The 23,411-nt window shown below is 50.4% G+C and overlaps 1 protein-coding gene across 4 annotated transcripts in view; it reads left to right on the top strand.

Annotated features, from left to right (window-relative positions):
* The window catches only part of SMOC1 (SPARC related modular calcium binding 1), a 167,395-nt gene that overhangs the window by 70,686 nt on the left and 73,298 nt on the right, over positions 1–23,411 (top strand). For all 4 annotated transcript variants that reach the window (XM_064144178.1, XM_064144187.1, XM_064144170.1 and 1 more), the window contains exons 4-5: positions 5,430–5,529; positions 7,553–7,600. In XM_064144178.1, the coding sequence (XP_064000248.1) occupies positions 5,430–5,529; positions 7,553–7,600 (148 nt within the window). The remainder of the gene's footprint in view (positions 1–5,429; positions 5,530–7,552; positions 7,601–23,411) is intronic.

Raw genomic sequence — 23,411 nt, 5'->3', positions numbered from 1 at the left:
GAGGATGGGGAAGCTGATGCTGGGCTCCTAATTCAGGCAGTGGTGGCAGAGCAGTCCTTGTTGAGTTGAGACACAGCTGAGATGGTGTAACTTCTCACTCCTGAAAAACAGGAACAGTCTTCTTGCACAACTGGGGCTAACAACTGCAGTTTGAGTGTTGTGGGTGGGTTGGTTTTCTGTTGGTTTTTTTGGGGGCAGGGGGTGGCAATGTTGGAAGACTCAAACGATTTTGAGATTCTAACTCAGTGTTCAGCTGTTGGACAGGGTGTACACTGGAGATGTCAGATCCTACCTCTCATAGAATCAACCAGATTGGGAGAGACCTCCAAGATCACCCAGTCCAACCTAGCACCCAGCCCTGTCCAGTCAGCTAGGCCATCTGCCTTTCCAGCAGGGATGAGCAGTCTGTAGCTGTGGCTTGCTTAGCTGTCAACCTTATTTTGTGTTTAAAAATTGACAATGTGTTTTCTCTGACACAACACTCAGCTTTAGAAGACTGAGCCAAACCCAAGTTAAACACCTCTTTTTTTTGGCATGTGTTTTGGTAGAGCCCAAATTAACTCACTGACTGCAAATTAGGTCTGTGTAGTAAACAGTTACTTTACTGATTGTGTTTAAAACTCTTTGCTGCTCTGGGGGTAGGATTAGAATGAGGTTGAATTTCAGGTAGATAGGTTAAGTGGGACCTTAATGAGATTGACTTTCAGGTAGATGGGTTAAGTGGGCTCTTAACTCATCATTGGAAGCTCACTGGACAAGTTTAAAGTAAGAACCCAACTTGTTGAGATTCCTTACTAGAGGTGCTCTGGAGTAGCTGACACTTGACCCAGTTTGTTTGCACACAGCTGTTAGAAGTAGCAGCACATCAGCTTATTGCCTTTAGCTTTTTTGAGTGCCAGCCCAGTGAGATGTGACAGATAAGTAGAGCAGTGTGTTGGTTTGGGTTTGTTTTTTGTTTGGGATTGGTTTGTTTCATTTGGATTTTTGTTTGTTTGGTTTGGTTTTCTGTTTGTTTTCTCATCCTTTAAGCTACACGTTCCAAGCTGTAGGCTCAGGTTATGATACCTAAATATGCTGAGAGGTACTCAGGTGTGATAGAATCACAGAATCAACCAGGTTGGAAGAGAGCTCCAAGCTCATCCAGTCCAACTTAGCACCCAGCCCTATCCAATCATTCTTACTAAACACTGGCAAGAAAGCCAACTTGAGTTTTACATTCAGCATTCACCACCAGGCAAAAAAGATACTGCAGCTTTTGAAAGTCTTCTCTATTTAAAAGACCTATTTCATGTCTCACAAATACTTCACAGAATCATGGAACAGACCAGGCTGGAAGAGACCTCCAAGCTCAGCCAGCCCAACCTGCACCCAGCCCTAGCCAAGCAACCAGACCGTGGCACTAAGTGCCCCAGCCAGCCTTGGCTTCAACACCTCCAGCCACAGAGACTCCACCACCTCCCTGGGCAGCCCATTCCAATGCCAATCACTCTCTCTGCCAACAACTTCCTCCTAACATCCAGCCTAGACCTCCCCTGGCACAACTTCAGACTCTGTCCCCTTGTTCTGTTGCTGCTTGCCTGGCAGAAGAGCCCAACCCCACCTGGCTACAGCCTCCCTTCAGGTAGCTGTAGCCAGCCATGAGGTCTGCCCTGAGCCTCCTCTTCTGCAGGCTGCACACCCCCAGCTCCCTCAGCCTCTCCTCACAGGGCTGTGCTCCAGGCCCATCCCAACCTTGGTACCCTTCTCTGGACACATTCCAACATCTCTCTTGGATTGAGTAGCCCAGAACTGGACACAGCACTCAAGGTGTGGCCTGAGCAGTGTGAGCACAGCAATGTGTGTGTGAGCAGCAAAGGCAAATGCTAAATGAGCAAACCCAAGCAGTTCCATCACGCTGCTTTTGAATGAACAATTGAGCCAAAGGAATCAGCACCCCAGAATCATTCAGGTTGGAAAAGACCCTTGTGATCATCAAGTGCAACCATGAATTCTATTCTACAGAGTTCATCCCTGATCCATATGCACAAGTGCCACATCTAAATGACCTTTAAACACATCTGGGTTTGGCGCCTCATTTTCCCAGCGCCCAGTCTAAACCTACCCTCCTGCAGTTTGATGATCAGAGATCTCTTGAGGATGATAAGGGGAAGATGGGTAGTAGCAGCTCGATTATTGTCTAATTCTATTCATAGTGCTTTTGAGCAGTTCACAACTGATGTTGTGATGCACTGTAGGAGTGAAAAGGGAAGCGTGCAGATGACAGTGACTTCAGCAGCATGGGTTCCTGAGGTGGTTGTTGATTTTGGCTGCTAGAAGTGAACTTGCTTGAGCAAAATGATTGATTTGCACTTCAGAAAGCCCAAGATAAACACATGGTGCCGTATTATAGTTGCTCTTAGATCATGTTTTATGTGATGCTCAAGGCCTTTTAAAAAGACTGTCATTAAGTCTCTGAACAAACTCTGCTACCTTAGGGAATGGAAGCCAGCTGTCAGCAAGGGGCAAGGGCTGGGCTGAGCTCTGAGGGATCTCTAATGAGGGTAGTGGTGCAAACAGCCCATCACTCCTCTTTGTGGGAAGGGCTGGAATGGAGAATTACAGGATCACAGGATGTTAGGGGCTGGAAGGGACCCAAAGAGATCGAGTCCAACTCCCCTGCCACAGTGGGACCACATTAACACAGATCATAGAGGAACGGTCAGGCCTCAAAAGTCTCCATAGAAGGAGACTCCACAACCTCTCTGGGCAGCCTGTGCAGTGCTCTGGGACCCCTACAGCAAAGAAGTTCCCCCTTGTGTTGAGCTGGAACCTCCTGTGCTGCAGCTTCCATCCATTGCTGCTTGTCGTATCCCAGGGAGCAGTAAGCAGAGCCTGTCCCCCACTCCTGGCCAGCCCTCAGATAGTTATAAATATTTATCAAGTCCCCTCGAAGTCTTCTCCAGACTAAACAGCCCCAGGTCCCTCAGCCTCTCCTCATCAGCCATGCCCTCCAGTCCCCTCATCATCCTCGTAGCCCTCCGCTGGACCCTCTCCAGCAGATCCCTGTCCCTCTTCAACTGGGGAGCCCAAAACTGAACACATTATTCAAGATGAGGCAGTACTCACGGTGAGGTCTTAGCAGGGCAGAGTAGAGGAGTAGCAGAATCTCCCTTGATCTGGTGGACACACTCTTCCTAATACACCCCAGGATCCCATTGGCCTTCTTGGCCACAAGGACACATTGCTGCGCCATGGATGTTCTCCACCAGCACCCCCAGGTCCCTCTCCACAGGGCTGCTCTCCAGCAGTCACCTCCCAGCCTGTACTGGTGCAGTTTATTACTCCTCCCCAGATGCAGGACTCTGCACTTGTCCTTGCTGAACCTTCTGTGGTTCTTCTGTGCCCAGCTCTCAAGTCTGTCCAGGTCTCTGGATAGCCACACAGCCTTTAGCTGTCTTAGCTAAACCTCCCAGCTTGGTGTCAGCAGCAAACCTGCTGAGCAGACTCTGTCTGACTGTGCCCTCATCAATGTCACTGATAAAGATGTTGAACAGGACTGGCCCCAGCACTGATCCCTGGGCTTCAGTGAGTTTGTTTGGAAAAAGGAAAACCAGACCATAATTGATTTAGAAGTGAAAAGGCTGTGTCTGAAGTGAGCTCATTCTGTGTTGTGCTAGCCTTTCTTGTGTTTAGAAGTGTGCTGAAGTACCTTATAGTAACAGGGGCATTTCTACACCCTTTCAAGATCCTGGCAGTACTGATGTGCATTCTAGCCCCATCCTAAACTATTTTTTGCTAGAGAAAGGGTTTTGGAGCTTGTTAGTATTTATACAGATGCCTGCATAGTGATAATTTGCTTTTGTCTCGAGGGAAGTCAAAGGCTGCCTGAATTTCATCCAAGTGCTGACTGCTCTAAAAAGCTGAGGCAAAGGCTGCAATTAGATTAAGGTGGATGAATCTACACTGCCACTGAACTAGGATCTGCATGGATGTTACCAAGACCAGTCTGCTAGATTGAGCTTTTTTTGGTCTCAGTTTGGGAAGTGCACATCTAAACTAGTGATTCTGGTGATCTTCTGTGTGGAGGATGGAAATAGACTACAGTTGAGAAGCAGAGCATTAAGGTTAAGATAGATGCTCCAACAGCATGAGATTAAACAAGGCCAAGTGCAGGGTTCTACACTTTGGCCATAATGGCCCATGCAGTGCTACAGGCTGGGGATAGAGTGGCTGAGGGCAGCCAGGCAGAGAGGGACCTGGGGGTGCTGGTAGATAGTAGCTGAAGAGGAAGCAGCAGTGTGCCCAGGTGGGCAGCAGAGTCAGTGGCATCCTGGCCTGGCTCAGGAGCAGTGTGGGCAGCAGGACAAGGGAGGTTCTTCTGCCCCTGTGCTCAGCACTGCTCAGGCCACCCCTTGAGTGCTGTGTCCAGTTCTGAGCTCCTCAATCCAAGAGAGATGTTGAGGTGTTGGAATGTGTCCAGAGAAGGGCAATGAAGCTGATGAGGGGCCTGGAGCAGAGCCCTGTGAGGAGAGGCTGAGGGAGCTGGGAGTGTGCAACCTGCAGAAGAGGAGGCTCAGGACAGACCTCATTGCTGGCTACAACTCCCTGAAGGAAGGCTGTAGCCAGGTGGGGTTGGTCTCTTCTGCCAGGCAAGCAGCAACAGAACAAGGTTACACAGCCTCAAGCTGTTCCAGGGCAGGTCTAGGGTGGATGTTAGGAGGAAGTTGTTGTCAGAGAGAGTGATTGGCATTGGAATGGGCTGCCCAGGGAGGTGGTGGAGTCGCCGTGCCTGGAGATGTTGAATCCAAGCCTGGCTGGGGCACTTAGTGCCATGGTCTGGTTGATTGTCCAGGCCTGGGTGCTAGGTTGGATGATCCTGGAGGTTTCTTCCAACTTGGCTGATTCTATGATCCTGCTCCTGCTGCTTAGGCTGATGTAAGAGGAGAGCTCACATCTGCCTGCAGAAGGCTTGCTAACCTAAGTCAGTGTTGCATTTTTCTAGCCATGTTTACTGAACAAACTGCTCTTAAAACGCCTACAGATGTTGTTCTTAAGCATCAGCTGTGGAATTGGGCTGGGGTGGCCATTCCACAGCCCAGCTGGGGTGCAGTTTGACAGCTATTAAATGGGATTTAACAGAGGGTGGAATGAGCAGAGACACAATTGTTGCATCTCCATGCTGAAGTGTTCTCAGTTGACTGCCTGTAACCTCTTCTGCCTCCTGGTTTGCAGCGAAGAGAACAGGAGAAATAATCTTTCTTTGGAAAGAGAAACCTTTCTTAAGAGAGGAAAAGACAGCAATGCCAAAAATACTCCTCTGTGTGACCTCACTGCAAGGCACATGTTCTGGGTGTGCTTGGCTTGGGATTTCCACACAAATGCTGATTGTAGTAAAAGTGATGTGTGACAGAGGGAGGAATGAAATGCCTGCTCTTTGTTTTGTTGACCAGGTGCAGTGCCATACCTACACGGGATACTGCTGGTGTGTGACACCTGATGGCAAACCCATTAGCGGCTCCTCCGTGCAGAACAAAACCCCTGTGTGCTCAGGTACTGTGGCAGTGGCTTCACCGCATACTAACCTGGTAACCAAAGTGGGGTGGGGAGAGTGCATCCTGTTGAGAGAGTTCATAGAATCAGTCAGGGTTGGAAGGGGCCACAAGGAGCAGACACTTCCAACCCTCTTGCCATGCCCAGGGACACCCTAACCTAGAGCAGGCTGCCCACAGCCTCAGCCAGCCTGGCCTTAAACACCTCCAGCCATGGGGCCTCAACCACCTCCCTGGGCAACCCATTCCAGCCTCTCGCCACTCTCATGCTCAACAACTTCCTCCTCACCTCCAGCCTGACTCTCCTCATCTCCATCTTTGCTCCATTCCCCCCAGTCCTCTCACTCCTGACAGCCTCCCCAGCTTTTTGGGAGGCCCCTTCAGATCCTGGAAGGCCACAAGAAGGTCCCCTGCGAGCCTCCTCTGCTCCACGCTGCACAGCCCCAACTCTTTCAGTCTGTTCTCACAGCAGAGCTACTGCAGCCCTCTGAGCATCCCAGTGGCCCTTCTCTGGACACACTTCAGCATCTCCACAGCCCTCTTGTAATGGGGGCTCCAGGTGAATCTTTCAGGTGAGCTTGGCCAGTTCACCCAACGGAACAACTGCAGTTCTGCTTTATAGCTCCCTGTGCACCTCCTGAGAGCTGCAAGGGAGCTGGACTGTGACACGTCCACTCTGCAGTGTGGGTGCAGACGCTCCAGTTCAGGGCTCCTCAATAGAAGAGAGCTGCTGAGGTGCTGGAATGTGTCCAGAGAAGAGCAGCAAGGCTGGGGAGGGGCCTGGAGCACAGCCCTGTGAGGAGAGGCTGAGGGAGCTGGGGGTGTGCAGCCTGCAGAAGAGGAGGCTCAGGGCAGACCTCATTGCTGTCTGCAGCTCCCTGAAGGGAGGTGGGGTTGGTCTCTTCTGCCAGGCAAGCAGCAACAGAAGAAGGGGACAGAGTCTCAAACTGTGCCAGGGCAGGTCTAGGCTGGATGTTAGGAGGAAGTTGTTGTCAGAGAGAGTGATTGGCATTGGAATGGGCTGCCCAGGGAGGTGGTGGAGTCTCTGTGGCTGGAGGTGTTGAAGCCAAGGCTGGCTGGGGCACTTAGTGCCATGGTCTGGTTGATTGTCTAGAGCTGGGTGCTAGGTTGGACTGGATGGTCCTGTAGGTCTCTTCCAAGCTGGTTGATTCTATGAGACCACTGCAGAAACAAACATAGAAGTGTGTGTATTGCATGAAGGTGTAAGCTCCACCTCAGGAGTGTTCTCTTCAAGTACATGCTGGAATTCAGTCTCCTTTTTCCAAGAGCTGGGGATGTTCAGAGATTGGGTGAAATCTCTTGTGCCACCTAATTCCTTTCCTTTAGAAGACTGCCTTTGCATTCCCTGCGTGCTCTTCCCCACCTATCTTGGATTTGTTCTTCCTGACACTTGCAAATGAAAGAAGTGACTCTTGCTGATCTTTCCTTGCTCTGGGATTTGTTCTGGGCTCCTTACTTGCACTTTCAAATCACTGGATCCAGCTACTAAAGATTTCTTATTTGCCTTCTTCCTGATTTAACATCTTAATGACTAAAACTTCCTTGTGTTGTCCCTGTTGGTTGAAGCCACATGCTCTCTGAATCCTAAGCGAAGCTATTGGCAAGTAAAACAGTTGAGATATTGGCAAGTAAAGACAGTTGAGAGATTGACTCTATCAGGTAGTGACAGGACCGGGGGCAATGGAGCAAAGCTGGAGGTGGGGAGGTTCAGACTGGACATGAGGAGGAATTTGTGCAGCATGAGTTTGTTGAGAGCCTGGACTGGGTTGCCCAGGGAGGTGGTTGAGGCCCCATGGCTGGAGGTGTTTGAGGCCAGGCTGGCTGAGGCTGTGGGCAGCCTGCTCTAGGGTAGGGTGTCCCTGGGCATGGCAGTGGGGTTGGAACTGGCTGCTCCTTGTGGTCCCTTCCAACCCTGACTGATTCTGTGATTGTGACACTGTGTTCTGTGTGATCCTGCAGCATCTCGATAAATGTATCTTTCTTTTCCTTTCTTCCCCTTTTAGGTTCTGTAACTGACAAGCCCTCAAGCCAGGGTAATTCAGGAAGGAAAGGTGAGTGGAGTCCTGTGCTTCAGCCACTTACTTTGTCATAGCAACTGCCCAGTCCAGTCCCTCAAGATAACTCAGAACCTTGATGCCTACCCAGGCTTGGTGTGCAGAGGGCTTAAGTGCCTTTAAACCTCTGTCTTGAGTAGAAGAGGGCAGTTTGTGAGCCAGCCTGTGGAGCAGAAGATGCTGTGTGCTGCTCTGTAGCAGCAGCAGTACATGAAAGCAGAAATTCCCAAAGGGATGACTGGCACAGAATAACCTCTGCTTGTTCACTTTGAAGTTAACTGATGAGTGTGTCTCAGTGGAATCCCTGAAGATGAGGAAGGCTGTCAATATGACCAGCATGCTGGGTGTCAGCAGTGACAGTATTGTGCTTGCTGCTTTAAATGCATTGAATGAAAGGTGTATATATATTATTATTTTAACAGAGTATAAAATCTTCTGATCAGATGAATTCAAACCCTGTCCATGATTGGAGGCCTTGCTCTGTGCCTTAGACCTTGGTCTGGCTTCTTTACACTCTTCTCTTCAGGACATGCTTTCCCTAAGCAAGGCACTAGACACAGTGGTGTTCTTTCTCCTGGGGGTATTTGCAGCCCTTCCCTCTGCCCTCTGATTTCCTTTCATTTCAATAATCAATCCTGGGGGGCATTAGGGGAAGTGTGTCCAGCAGATCAAGGGAGGTTCTCCTCCCCCTCTACTCTGCCCTTCTGAGACCTCATCTTGAATACTGTGTTCAGTTTTGGGCTTCCCAGTTGAAGAGGGTCCAGCAGAGGGCTACAGGGATGGTGAGGGGACTGCAGCACTACCTGATGAGGAGAGGCTGAGGGACCTGGGGCTGCTTAGTCTGGAGAAGAGAAGACTGAAAGGGGATTTAATCAATGTTTATAAACACTTGAGGGCTGGCCAGGAGCAGGGGGACAAGCTCTGCTCACTGCTCCCTGGCACAGGACAAGGAGCAATGGATGGAAGCTGCAGCACAGGAGGTTCCAGCTCAACACAAGGGGGAACTTCTTTGCTGTAAGGGTCCCAGAGCACTGCACAGGCTGCCAAGAGAGGTTGTGGAGTCTCCTTCTCTGGAGCCTTTCAGGGCCTGTTTGGATGTGTTCCTGTGTGAGCTGAGCTAGATAGTATTGTCCTGCTCTGGCAGGGGGGTTGGACTTGATCTCTTTGGGTCCCTTCCAACCCCTGATATCCTGTGGGCCTGTGGAAGCAGTCAAGTTTGGGTTTAGGCCTTCTCTGCACTTTTTCCAACCTTCTCCCCTTTACCCCTCCCCCATTCAAAGTCAACTTCTGAGTTTTGTCGCACTACAGAAAATCTGTGCTGGGTGCGTCCTTAGGCCTGCTGCTGAGGATCAAGTCTGCTTGCTGGGAGAAGCAGGATTTCTACTTCTGACTCTTTATACCAGTTATTTCTAACTTTAAATTGCAGGAAAATATCCACCTTGGTGCTAACACTTTAATCTGAGGAACATCTTCCCTCCTGGGACTGTCAGTCCAGTCTATGAATTAGCAGACTGCTGTGTTTAGAGCAGGGATGCACTTTAAGCATCTCTGCTTCCCAGACTGTTGGCTGTGTAGAGTAGCTTGGGAAAAAATAGAAGAAAGATGCAAAGAAGATGGAATGCTGAAGCCTGCTGCTTATTTGAGCTGAGGATCTGTCTCTCTAAAGGCTTAATGACAAGTTAATGTATAATTATCATCTGAACACACTTGTGTCACAGTGCTAATGCAATCATTGCTGGTCTAGCCTGAAGTAGCTCTTGAAATCTGCATCTTTTCTTTCTTGAGTGGTGCTGTCTGTAGGCTGAGTAGTCCTAGTCTGTTCTAGACTGGGAAGCAGCTGAGACTGGATTTCATAAGACACAGTACCCAAAGGGGGAAAACATCTGAACTTGGTTTTCTCAATTCACTCATTTTATTAACTCAGAGGTTGGAACAGGGCAAAAAAGGCCATAAATGGGATGAATTGTAGCTTAAGTTTGTTCTCCTTGGTGCTGTAGTGGCATCCTCATTCAAGAATGATATGTTTGATCACATGGCTGCAGAAACGTCCTGTGCAGTAGCTCTCATGACAAGGAAAAGCTTTCCCCTTGGGGCAGCTTGCTTCAAGTAATCAAACTTTGTCCCTTCCAGGTCTGAATCTGTTCATATCTATTGGAAACTTCCATGCAAGCCACTTTTGGCTTTTCTGTCTGGGAACGGAGTGGCTGAGAGCAGCCAAGAAGAAAGGGACCTGGTACTCTCTGGTAGAGAGTAGCTGAAGATGAGGCAGCAGTGTGCCCAGGTGGGCAGCAGAGCCAATGGCATCCTGGGCTGGCTCAGGAGCAGTGTGGGCAGCAGGAGAAGGGAAGTTCTTCTGCCCCTGTGCTCAGCACTGCTCAGGCCACCCCTGGAGTGCTGTGTCCAGTTCTGAGCTCCTCCATTGAAGAGAGATGTTGAGGTACTGGAAGGTGTTGAGAGAAGGGCAGCAAGGCTGGGGAGGGGCCTGGAGCACAGCCCTGTGAGGAGAGGCTGAGGGAGCTGGGGGTGTGCAGCCTGCAGCAGAGGAGGCTCAGGGCAGACCTCATTGCTGTCTGCAACTACCTGAAGGGAGGCTGTAGCAGGTGGGGTTGGGCTCTGCTGCCAGGCAAGCAGCAACAGAACAAGGGGACACAGTCTCAAGTTGTGGCAGGGGAGGTCTAGGCTGGATGTGAGAAGGAAGTTATTGTCAGAGAGAGTGATTGGCATTGGAATGGGCTGCCCAGGGAGGTGGTGGAGTCGCTGTGCCTGTGGGTGTTGAAGCCAAGGCTGGCTGGGGCACTTAGTGCCATGGTCTGGTTGATTGTGTAGGGCTGGGTGCTAGGTTGGACTGGCTGAGCTTGGAGGTCTCTTCTGGCCAGGTTGATTCTATGACTCTATAAACTCTTTGTGAGTCATGAAATAGGTCTTTTAAAATAGAGAAGGCTTTCAGGAGCTGCAGTATCTTTTTTTGCCTGGCGGTGAATGCTGAATGTAAAACTGAATTTGGCTTTCTTGGCAATGTTTTCCTGGACTTCAGCACCAGCCACTGGAATGCTGAATCAAGGTAGCTATTGTAAGGAATCTGGGGCTAAGAAGATTGCAGTGAGGCAGTGGCCTGGCTTCCCCGAGGTCTGGTGGCTCGCTGGTGGACATCTCACCTCCCTCTCTAGCTGGGTGTTCAAGCTTTGAACAAAGATTGTCCTTTGCAAGAAGTTAAAGGGTAGGATGAGGAGGGATACAGAAGAAACCAGCTCACTGGTGACTCCTCTGCTGTAGAGAGACGTCTTGGAGTCTTTTGACATCACTTTGGGCAACTGCCATCTGACTTGGGAGCCTCTTAGCCTTTCCCACTGCACAGCAGACTCCTCGCTCCATCCTTGGATGTGAGTGTCACAGGATGGATGCTCTCGGGAGGAAAAGGAATAGCTGAGACTCTCAAAAGTAATTTCTTGTCCCCTTGATACAGGAATGTAAAACATGGAGCTAATAAGCTCTGTGGTATTTGTGCCTTTTAAGTCTTCAGGGCAGGATAGCTTTTTGAATAGAGGCTGCAGTGCCTTAGGAGCAGTGCAGATGGGTAGGCTTAAGCTGCTGGTTAATAATGGAAGGCTTTCCTAGTGTCCTGACTCCTTTCAGTGAGGTGAGTTCATGTTGGAAGAAGAGAGATTGATCATTCATATGTTTGGGGCCTCTCTTCAGTCCTGTTCAGTAGATAGTGTCTAGAGAAGGGCTATGAGGGTGATCAGAGGGCTGGAGTTGCTCTGCCGGGAGGAGACACTGAGGCAGTTGAGGCTGTTCAGTCTGGAGAGAAGGCTCCCAGGTGACCCTCTTGTGGCTTTCCACTATCTGAAGGGGGCTACAAGAAAGCTGGGAAGGGACTTTTTATGCTGCCAGGTAGTGATAGGACTGGGGGAGTGGAACCAAGCTAGAAATGGGTAGATTCAGACTGGATGTTAGAAGTTGTTCAGCATGAGGGTGGTGACACTCTGTAATGGTTTGCCCAGGGAGGTGATGGAGGCCTCATCCCTGGAGGTGTTTCAGGCTGGCCAGAGCCTCATCCAGCCTGGCCTTATCTAATGAGAGATGTCCCTGGACGTGTCAGGAGGGTTGGAACTGGCTGATCCTTGTGGTCCCTTCCAACCCTGGCTGATTGTATATGATGGAGTCACTAGAAGCTGAGATAAGATGGAGCTGCATTGATGGTCTTTCACTGCTCCTGAAAAGAAAATGAGACAGCTTTCTGCTCAGGTGGCTTGGTGTGTCACTGCAGAACCTTATGTGTACAGCTGGGTGTGTCACTGCAGAAGTGGCTTTGTGGAGCTTTCTGCATACAGCAGGCAAGAGTGCTGGCAGCAAATCCTCCTTATTTCTAAGTCCATGCTCTGGTTGCCCATATTTACACTGCTGCTTTGCTGTGTGATGCATACAGTTGGCCCTGTAAGGTTATTTAAATCAAGTTAAATAGGCAGCAGGAGGAAAACTTCAAAATAGGACATGCTGATTTGTTCTATGTGAGGAGTGCTGTGTTGCTGGAAGGCAGCGCAGACCTGGGCCAGGGAAGGTAGAGGCATGTTTGTATGAGGTGGGATGGAAACAGCTTCTCCAGGCCATGCATGATGTGTGGACAAAGCTGGTGAGGGGCCTGGAGCACAGCCCTCTGAGGAGAGGCTGAGGGAGCTGGGGGTGTGCAACCTGCAGTAGAGGAGGCTCAGGGCAGACCTCATTGCTGTCTACAACTCCCTGAAGGGAGGTGGGGTTGGGCTCTTCTGCCAGGCAAGCAGCAACAGAAGAAGGGGACAGAGTCTCAAACTGTGCCAGGGCAGGTCTAGGCTGGATGTTAGGAGGAAGTTGTTGTCAGAGAGAGTGATTGGCATTGGAATGGGCTGCCCAGGGAGGTGGTGGAGTGGCTGTGCCTGGAGGTGTTGAAGCCAAGGCTGGCTGGGGCACTTAGTGCCATGGTCTGGTTGATTGTGTAGGGCTGGGTGCTAGGTTGGACTGGCTGAGCTTGGAGGTCTCTTCCAACCTGGTTGGTTCTATGATTCCTTGACTCTGCAGCTCAGGCATTTACCTCTGTGCATTCTGTGCTGAATTCAGCCTGCAAATGTAGAACAAGTTTCTGGGACCTTGGATAGGGAATGTAGTTAACTCGTGGGTGGGATTAGGATATCCAGAACCTGCTGATTTCTGTTGCTGTCTGTTCCTTATTCTGGATTGTTCTTTGGACAGTCCTTTGTCATAAGAACTTTCTTGTGCTAATTTACTCCAGTTGCTACTTAGTTTGAAAGCCCTGAGAGACTTGGAAGATGCTCACTGTCCTCCCTGTCTCCCACTGGGTGGATTGTTAATGTTTTAAGAAGTATTTGAAGTCATCCTTGGAGCCACGATGCTGGATTTCTGCCCTAAATAATGCAAGACTTGCCAGCCAGAGGAAAATTGTGTGGTACATGTGAAACAAAAGAGAAGTTGGTTTCCTTTATTTGGGGATTGCTGGGGCTTTAGGAGCACAGAGCTGCAGATTTGGTGTATTGCAGCCACGAGCAGTGTCGCTGGCAGTCACCAGTCAGGTTTCTAAGGGCAGGCTGGGCAGGAGACAGTGGTGTACAAAGCAGCCATGACATCTCCTGCTGCCCAGAGTCTGCCTTTATTGAAACTGGGAACAGCAAATTGAGAGTGAAGAGGAGGAAAAAAAAACCTCAAACCAAAACTTAAGATGCAGAGTCCTGCATCTGGGGAGGAGTAATAAACTGCAGCAGTACAGGCTGGGAGGTGATCTGCTGGAGAGCAGCCCTGTGGAGAGGGACCTGGGAGAGCTGGTGGAGAACATCCATGGCACATCAATGTGCCCTGGTGGCCAAGAAGGCCAATGGGATCCTGGGGTGTATTAGGAGGAGTGTGTCCAGCAGATCAAGGGAGGTTCTTCTCCCCTTCTACTCTGCCCTGCTGAGACCTCACCTTGAGTACTGATTCAGTGTTGAGCTCCCCAGTTGAAGAGGGACAGGGATCTGCTGGAGACGGTCCAGCAGAGGGCTGCAGGGATGATGAGGAGACTGCAGCACTACCTGGTGAGGAGAGGCTGAGGCACCTGGAGCTGCTTAGCCTGGAGAAGACTGAGAGGGGAGTTAATCAATGTCTGTAAACATCTGAGAGCTGGCCAGGAGGAGGGGGACAGGCTCTGCTCACTGTTCCCTGGCACAGGACAAGGAGCAATGGATGGAAGCTGCAGCACAGGAGGTTCCAGCTCAACACAAGGAGGAACTTCTTTCCTGGAAGGGTCCCAGAGCACTGCGCAGGCTGCCCAGAGAGGCTGTGGAGTCTCCTTCTCTGGAGCCTTTCAGGGCCTGTCTGGATGTGTTCCTGTGTGATCTGTGTTAGATAGCATTGTCCTGCTGTGGCAGGGGGGGTGGACTGGATGATCTCCTTGGGTCCCTTTCCATGCCTAACATCCTGTGACCTGAGAAGATCCTGCTTTCCTGGTGGTTGCTAACTGGGCTAGGCGAGAGGTGTTGCTACCATTTTAAAAACAGCTGAAAGAAGGAGAAGAGGAAGGAGGCTGCTAACCTGGGATTAGAAGTGATAGAAGTGCAGGGTAAACATGAGCTGGACAAGCTGTCAGTGCCAATCCCCAAGAGTTTTGAGTGGAAGGAACTCCCTTTTATGAAAGCCTTCTTTGCTGCATAAATTTTCAGGCTTCTTTTCACTTGTTTAGTTTCATAGCATCAGCCAGGTTGGAAGAGACCTCGAGGCTCACCCAGTCCAACCTAGCACCCAGCCCTAGACAAGCAACCAGACCATGGCACTAAGTGCCCCAGCCAGGCTTGGCTTCAACACTTCCAGCCACAGAGACTCCACCGCCTCCCTGGGCAGCCCATTCCAATGCCAATCACTCTCTGACAACAACTTCCTCCTAACATCCAGCCTGAACCTGCCCTGGCACAGCTTGAGACTGTCCCCTTGTTCTGTTGCTGCTTGCCTGGCAGAAGAGACCAACCCCACCTGGCTACAGCCTCCCTTCAGGTAGTTGTAGCCAGCAATGAGGTCTGCCCTGAGCCTGCTCTTCTGCAGGCTGCACACCCCCAGCTCCCTCAGCCTCTCCTCACAGGGCTGTGCTCCAGGCCTTTCCCTCTTGCAGAAGCTGGCACCAGTATCAGCAGTTCCCTGCAGCTGAGCCAGGTGCAGTGATGCTGGTGAAATGCAAGCTCTGATGGTGCCATAGAAAGCAAAGCCTGTGCTGGGCTCATTTTCTGTTTCTAATCTTAATGCAGACATGGCCTTTGCATGGTGTCTGTCCTGTGAGCTTGCAGCCTACAAGAGAATGCTTGAAGCTGTTTGAGAAACCTAAGATGAAGCACTTTAAATTCCTGTCAGTTAAACATCTGGATTTGGGTTCCTTCATTTGTGGGCTTAATTGCTCACAGTGGGCTTTGTGGCAGGGAAGCTCTCTGCTGCAGCTGTGGGTTCCTTGGCCTGTTTTGTGGCTCCCTTCCTCCTGGTTTCCAAGACTCTTCCCTCTAGAAAATGTTACTGGCCTGGTTGTGCAGCCAGCAGGCTGAGCAGTTTGAATCAGTAATGAGCCATTAAGTCCAAGTCAGTAATCAGCCTGAGCTGTAAATGGGCAGTGCTCTCCTCAGGCAAACCCAAGTGGGCTTGAGCTAATGGAAATAAATGGAACCATTTGTGCCAGAAGGTGTGGAAGCTTTGTCTGCTGGTGGTGGGAAGTCAGGTGCAGCTGGCAGTGGTTCACCTGCTGGCTGCTTATGGGGAAGGGCACTGGTTAGCACATTTCAGAAGACAAAACGTCAAGTGGGAATGGGACCAAAGCCTAAGACTGAGACTTTGGTCTTTACCTTCTCCAGAGCTTTCTGGATTCAACAGGGTACTGATTAAATCTGAAACAGAGCAGGCTCTAAGTGTCCAATTATTCCTGCTTCACCAACCAAATACTGTGGAAATGCTCCCTGCTGTCTGTAGCAGCTTGGCAAGGAGACAGGAAGGTAGACAGCAGTGGTGTGGCCTTCATCAGTGAGGTGGAAGAAAGTTTTCTGGGACAGTATGGAGACAGGTGATGGTTCCAGCTGGTGAACCCCATCCTGGGATTAATTTCTTCCTCACAAGGAGACCCTGAGGGAGCTGGGGCTGTGCTGCTTGGAGAGGATGAGACTAAGGGGTGACCTTGTTCATGCTTATAAAGATGTGCAGGATGAGTGGCAAGAGGCTGGAGCCAGGCTCTGCTGGGTGATGCCCAGTGACAGCACAAGGGGCAATGGGTGGGAGCTGAAGCAGAGGAGGTTCCATGGGAACCCGAGGAAGAATTTTTTTCCCTGTGAGTGTGACAGAGCCCTGGAATAGGCTGCCCAGGGAGGTTGTGGAGTCTCCTTCTCTGGAGATATTCAAGACCTGTCTGGATGCATTCCAGTGTGATCTGCTCTGGGTGATCCTGCTCTGGCAGGGGGGCTGGACCAGGTGAGTTTTGGAGGGCTCATTGCTCTCTACAACTACCTGAAGGGAGGCTGTAGCCAGGTGGGGTTGGGCTCTGCTGCCAGGCAAGCAGCAACAGAACAAGGGGACACAGCCTCAAGTTGTGCCAGGGCAGGTGTAGGCTGGATGTTAGGAGGAAGTTCCTGACAGAGAGAGTGATTGGCATTGGAATGGGCTGCCCAGGGAGGTGGTGGAGTCTCTGTGGCTGGAGGTGTTGAAGCCAAGGCTGGCTGGGGCACTTAGTGCCATGGTCTAGTTGATTGTCTGGGGCTGGGTGCTAGGTTGGACTGGCTGAGCTTGGAGGTCTCTTCTAACCTGGTTGGTTCTATGATTCTCTGTATCTCATGTAAAACAGTTTTTGAAAATACTGAAGTCTAGGAGAAAAACTCCAACTCCAATTTGCTACTTAAACATTGGAATAAAACAAACAAACAGCCCCTCCAACCAACCTTCTTTTGTGTCCCCACATTGCTGAATCATTTGGTTCTTTCTGGAGACATTTCTGTGGGCTCCAGGACATCTGTATCAAATTTGAGGCTGAAGAAAGAATCCCTTGGCAGCTTTAAGCAGAAGGCAGATTCTGGTTGAAGGTGGATTTTTGTTTGGCACAATGCAGAAGTTTGGCTTTCATCTATAAAGCAGCAGTCCCAGTCAGTAGGTTAGTCTATATAATATGACTTAATAAAATTGGGGTTTACAAGTGTTATTACAGCAATCTACAGACTACCCAAGGTCTTAAGGACAACTGTAAAAGTTTTTAACTGATTAAATCATAGCATTGAGCAGCTGGCTGAGTAGCACTAATAAGCAGACTAACAATTGATTAAGCAACATCTGTTAAGGTATTAACTGTTTTGTGTGCCATAGAGGGATCTCTGGTGCCTGACAAAGTGCTGTTTGCTGAGGAATGGAATAACTCTGGGGCCTGCCTGGTGTTTCTGGCATTTCAGTTCTTCAGAGCTATGTGGTCTGGACCTTTTTTTTGTTTTGTTTTGTTTTTCCAAAGAGCTGTTAAAAAAAATCTTCATGCTTTTTGAGCAGCCTGATCAGCATGCCAAGGTCACAGTAACACCCAGGCTGGCAAAGCCCCTCAGCATCGCCAGGGTCAACCCAGAACCCTACTCTACAACATTCACCTTTGACCATCTCCCTAAGCACCACATCCAAACCACCCTTAAACACAGCCAGTCTGGGTGACTCCACCACTTCCCTGGGCAGCTCATTCCAGTCCCTGACCACTCTCTCCATGAAAAACCTTTTTCCTAATGCCCAATCTAAACCTCCCCAGCCTCAGCTTGAGGCCATTAGGAAAAACTTTTTCCTAGTGTTCAATCTAAACCTCCCCAGTCCCAACTTGAGGCTATTCCTCCTTGTTCTGTCTCAAATGACCTGTGAGAAGAGAGCCCAACAGCAGCCTCTCCACAATGTCCCTTGAGGTAGCTGTGGACAGCAATGAGGTCTCACCTCAGCCTCCTCTTCCTCACACTAACCATCCCCAGTCCTCTCAGTCGCTCCTCATTAGATTGCTTCTCCAGGCCCTTGTTAGACAATCATAAAATCAACCAGGGTGGAAGAGACCTCCAAGCTCATCCAGCCCAACCTAGCACCCAGCCCTGTCCAGTCAACCAGACCATGGCACTAAGTGCCCCAACCAGGCTTGGCTTCAACACCTCCACTGTGATGTTATACTCCTATGCTATGCATTTCTCTCTCGATCCTCTGAAGCAGTGTCATTACAACTGTGGCAGTCCCCAGACCTCCTCTCATCCATAGCTTGTTCTTAAAAGTAAACCCGAGGAGCAATTGCAGAAGTTGCTGTGCTTGCAGGGCAGTGAAGCTAGGAGCTGTCTCCTCGTGCCAGCCTGACAGACCCTGCCTTGCTGGGCTCCTTGTGTCCTGCAGCTGTGGCTGGGCATCTGAACAGACTGCTGGTTTCTTTCAAGGCACTCTAATGCAGCAGGAAATGCAGTCTGTCATGGGTCCAGTGTTTTGGTGGAAGGACTGCAGTTGTGTTCCCTTCAGCTCCTTTGTCCCATGAGTGCTGTCAGGGTTTCTGAGGTAAGCTAGGAAATGGTGCTTGGGAAAGCTGGAATGCATGCAGTGCCTGTGTGCAGTGCCTGCCTGCTTGTCAGTGCAGGAAGCTGCAGAGGCAACCACAGTGTGTGTTTGAGTTCCTGAGATGGCATCTGTGGGAATTAACACTTCCATCTGGAATAATAGCTTCTCTCCATGTGCTCCTCCAGGGTTTTATCTTGGCAACAAGGAAGATGTGTTGCAGAATGGTTTGCCTGGCAACCAGCAACAAAACGAGGGGACACAGTCTCAAGCTGTGCCAGAAGAGGTCCAGGCTGGATGTTAGGAGGAAATTGTTGTCAGAGAGAGTGATTGGCATTGGAATGGGCTGCCCAGAGAGGTGGTGGAGTCACTGTGCCTGGTGGTGTTGAAGCCAAGCCTGTCTGGGGTGCTTAGTGCCATGGTCTGGTTGATTGTCTAGGGCTAGGTGCTAGATTGGACTGGCTGAGCTTGGAGGTCTCTTCCAACCTGGTAGATTCTATCATAAAAGCTGAGGAAGGGCAAAGACTTCCCAACAGACTTAATTTCTCTGGGCTATGTCTTTGATTATGTTACTGTGCTAAGCTTGCTGCTCAGATTCTGATGGGACCTTTATGTCCAGCGACAAAGCAGTTCTCAAGTGTAAAGACTTGGCAGGTGTCAACTGTTCAGCTAATCACACATATACCTTTAAATGATAATAGTCCTTAAAATGAAGGGCTTGTTTTGAACAGTCAGTCTGTAGAGATCTGGCAGTCTGTAACTTTGAGGAATGACTTTTCTGCCCTTAAAATAGAAATATTGGCACAGCAATGTGCCCTTGTGGCCAAGAAGGCCAATGGAATCTTAGAGTGTATTAGGAAGAGTGTGTCCAGCAGATCAAGGGAGGTTCTCCTCCCCCTCTACTCTGCCCTTCTGAGACCTCGTCTTGAATACTGTGCTCAGTTTTGAGTTCCCCAGTTGAAGAGGGACAGGGATCTGCTGGAGAGGGTCCAGTGAAGGGCTACAAGGATGAGGGGACTGGAGGGTGCTGCCTGATGAGGAGAGGCTGAGGGACCTGGGGCTGCTTAGTCTGGAGAAGAGAATACTGAGAGGGGATTTAATCAATGTATATAAACACCTGAGGGCTGGGAGTCAGGAGTGGGGGACAGGCTCTGCTCCCTGCTCCCTGGCACAGGACAAGGAGCAGTGGATGGAAGCTGCAGCACAGGAGTTTCCAGCTCAACACAAGGGGGAACTTCTTTGCTGTAAGGGTCCCAGAGCACTGCACAGGCTGCCCAGAGAGGTTGTGGAGTCTCCTTCTCTGGAGCCTTTCAAGGCCTGTCTGGATGTGCTCCTGTGTGATCTGTGTTAGATAGTATTGTCCTGCTCTGGCAGGGGGGTTGGACTGGATGATCTCTTTAGGTCCCTTCCAACCCCTGACATCCTGTGACCTGGGATCCTTTAATTTTGAGAAGGTGGTTGTCACATTTTACCCCTGTGCATCTTTTTGGGATGTACTTTGTTCTGTACTTTGAAATTTCCTCCTGAGGCATGTTAGATCTCTTGGAAGCCCTTCCAGCAGTCCTCAGTTACCCTGTGTTCATAGAATCAACCAGGTTGGAAGACACCTCCAAGATCATCCAGTCCAACCTAGCACCCAGCCCTATCCAAGCAACCAGACCATGGCACTAAGTGCCCCAACCAGGCTTGGCTTCAACACCTCCAGGCACAGCGACTCCACCACCTCCCTGGGCAGCCCATTCCAATGCCAATCACTCTCTCTGTGATGAACTTCTTCCTAACATCCAGCCTATACCTCCCCTGGCACAACTTGAGACTGTGTCCCCTTGTTCTGTTGCTGGTTACCTGGGAGAAGAGGCCACCCCCCACCTGCCTACAATGCCCCTTCAGGTAGTTGTAGACAGTAATAAGATCACCCCTGAGCCTCCTCTTCTGCAGGCTAAACAGGCCCAGCTCCCTCAACCTCTCCTCATAGGATTTGTGTTCCAGGCCCCTCACCAGCTTTGTTGCCCTTCTCTGGACATGTTCCAGCACCTCAACATCCTTCTTGAATTGAATTGCTGCTTCCTTCCCTCTTTCTCCATTCCTTCACTCCTAAAGAAAGTGTCCTGAATCTGGTTTGGGACAATCCCAAGCACAGATCCAGGCTTGGAAGTGGGTTGCTGGAGATCAGCCCTGAAGAGAGGGACCTGGGGGTGCTGCTGGACAAGAGGCTCAACAGGAGCCAGCAGTGTGCACTTGCAGCCCAAAAAGCCAAGCAGAGCCTGGGCTGCAGCAGGAAAAGTGTGGCCAGCAGGGCCAGGGAGGGGATTCTCTCCCTCTCCTCTGCTCTGCTGAGACCCCACCTGGAGTACTGCATCCAGTTCTGGAGCCCCCATTACAAGAGGGCTATGGAGATGCTGGAGTGTGTCCAGAGCAGGGCCAGGAGGATGCTGAGAGGGCTGCAGCAGCTCTGCTGTGAGCACAGACTGAAAGAGTTGGGGCTGTGCAGGCTGCAGAAGAGGAGGCTCCCAGGTGACCTTCTTGTGGCCTTCCAGGACCTGAAGGGGTCTCCCAAAAAGCTGGGGAGGGACCTTGTAGACTGTCAGTGAGTGCCAGAACTCGGGGGAATGGAGCAAAGCTGGAGGTGAGGAGGAAGTTGTTGAGCATGAGAGTGGTGAGAGGCTGGAATGGGTTGCCCAGGGAGGTGGTTGAGGCCCCATGGCTGGAGGAGTTTAAGGCCAGGCTGGCTGAGGCTGTGGGCAGCCTGCTCTAGGGTAGAGTGTCCCTGGGCATGGCAGGAGGGTTGGAACTGGCTGCTCCTTGTGGCCCCTTCCAACCCTGACTGATTCTATGAAATGTTCCTTCAGTTTTATAACCAAGTGCAACAATTCCTTTCAACTGCATTCACATCCTGGGTCTGAGAGTAGAGTTCTACTCACTCACTAAAGCTCTGAACCTCTATTCTTAAGGCTCCTGGGCAGGAAAAAACCTGCAGCAACAAGTGGTGAAAAAGCAGAGGGTGTGTTTTGTTCCCCCTTCCCCTCATTTGCACACATGCAGTGCAGACACAGCAGTGAGGTATCCATTCTCTTTGCCTGCGAGGAAATGAAAAGGCGTATTGTAAGCCCAGGGGTAGTCTGGTTGTCAGCCAGGAATTAGTCCTCTAAAGGAGAAAGGGAGAGAGGGGCTGGCAGGAGAAGAGGCTGAGGAGGGGAGCTGTAAGGGGGATAGGTTGGGTGCTCGTGGCTGGGGATGGAAGGGCTGTTGTGCTTCCCCAGCAGGCAGGTGTCAGGGGGGTTTGAGCTCTTTTGTCATGGGTGCGTGGCTGGGGGGGGGGGGGGCACGGTCAGAAATGCAGGCTATTTGCTTACTGCCCTTGGAACAGCTTTTTTCTCTTCTGTTGGCTTTCTCTGTGTTTAACAGAGTGCTTTACAGGGGACACGTGTGGTAATTAACACATGCAGCTGTAGGGCTTCAGCCATATGTCTGAATTTCAAATGGCCATTGAGCCGGGAAATCCGCTCCCGTCTCCAACCCCCCCTCTGCTCCTGGGCTGTATTTCTTGGAGATGTGGGGGGATTTATAGAGCTTTTACCTTGAAGAGACCAGAGCTGGGAAGAAAGGAGTGAAAGGGAATGTGTGATGTTAGTGAGAGAGCGGAGAGAGGCTGGGAGATTGCCCTCACACCCTTCGTGCCCCTCATCCCAGGCCACGTTGTGTTTCCAGCTGGCTCCTGAAATGCTTTCCAAGCTGGGCCCTGGGCACTGCTCCTAGGAGGCTCGCATGGCAATCAGCAAGCTTCTCCTTCAGCCACCAGAGCAGTTCATCAGCAGAGTCACAACGGCTTTGAGGGCCTTTCAGTTGTGCTGCAGGTATCTGGCCTGGATGTGGCATGAGAGAATCCCTGCCCCTTGGATTTTTTATGGTCCTTGAACTTTCTTGTCCCCTGAGTAACTTTTTGGGAGGAATAGTCGAAGAGGAGGGATGTGCATGTTTGGGGGGAAGAGGAGGGTAGGGAAGAGAGCACTTCCCATCAAAGCAGAGGCTGGGAGGTACTGCAGGTAGATCCAAAGCAGAAAGGCTCTGAACCAGCTATGTGATTGGTGTTGTCTTTGCCAGCAGGCAGTTGTCAATAGTGCTACAGAGCTCTCTGTGAGCTTCTCCCCCAGTCTACGGTGTGAAGTGCTAAAAGCTTGCTCTGAGGCACCATCTTCAGGGAAATGCTTCTTGGTGCAGAAGCCTCTCTTGCTCCCTGGTTTGTTTCAAATGGCACTCGAGGCAGGGAGCCACCTGGAAGATGCAAAGCTAAGATAGCGTGGTTCAAAATGCGGCGGCACCTATCGTGCTTCAAGGGCTCGCAGAGTGAGAGAAAGTAGTATTCGACTAAGTAAGCAGCTATAAATAAAAAACAAAGCCTTTCTTCCTCTGCTCCCCCTCCTTCAATCAACTTTCAAAGCTTCCCAGGGCTGGCTGTTGCTGATTCCTTGATCTCATCACTCACTTGGCAGTGTAAGTAACGCTGACACTTTTGGCGGTGTTTCTGCTCTGGAAAAAAGCCCCAGCAATCATTCCTGGTGGTGTGCACACCAAAGCTTGCTGAGGGGGGACCGAGACATACCCAGCCCTTACAATAGTGCTGCTCTCTGCTACTGTGTTCTGTCAGGCCTTTCCACTTCCCCTATGAAGCTCAGTGCCAGGCTAAAAGGATTGGCATGACCTTTTCCGAGTGGCTTGGTTGTAGCCGATATTAACAGGTGCTTGGATACAATTATTGTTACACAGATACAAGGCCTAATTCTTCTTTGTACACTGTTTTATTACAGCTGATTTATTTCCTTTCAATTGTTCATCTCCCTGAAGAATAAGGTTATTTCTATTCATCTTCTCCTCTTTGTTACCTCCATCCTTTTTCTCTAGAGAGAAAGGGTTGCTGGATTTACAGCTGCACAATTGCCGGTTTGCATTTATCACTGCAAGGCTCTTCTGTGCTGCTTGACCTGTGAAGGTGTCTGCTGGCCAGCATGAGGCTTGGAGACTCAGATCTGAAACTGTGTCATCCTCATAGCCAGCTCCTGTAGTCCTTTAGGAAACGTGTCATGACCTTTGGTAGGTTTTAATGCTACGGATTCGTGTTTGGCTATTTTAGCCGTGTCTGTGTTTCTCCTTAGCTGTGGTATCAGCAGGGGATGACAGCTGAATGAAAAATAGTCACAGCATCATAGACTCAGTTAAGGTTGGAAGGGAACACAAGGAGCAGCCAGTCCCAATCCTCCTGACATGGACAGGGACACCCTACCCT

Source organism: Pogoniulus pusillus, chromosome 1, assembly GCF_015220805.1.
Source record: "Pogoniulus pusillus isolate bPogPus1 chromosome 1, bPogPus1.pri, whole genome shotgun sequence".
Lineage (NCBI taxonomy): Eukaryota > Metazoa > Chordata > Aves > Piciformes > Lybiidae > Pogoniulus > Pogoniulus pusillus.
The sequence above is the reverse complement of the archived record's forward strand: the minus strand, read 5'-3'. Positions and strand labels throughout refer to the sequence as shown.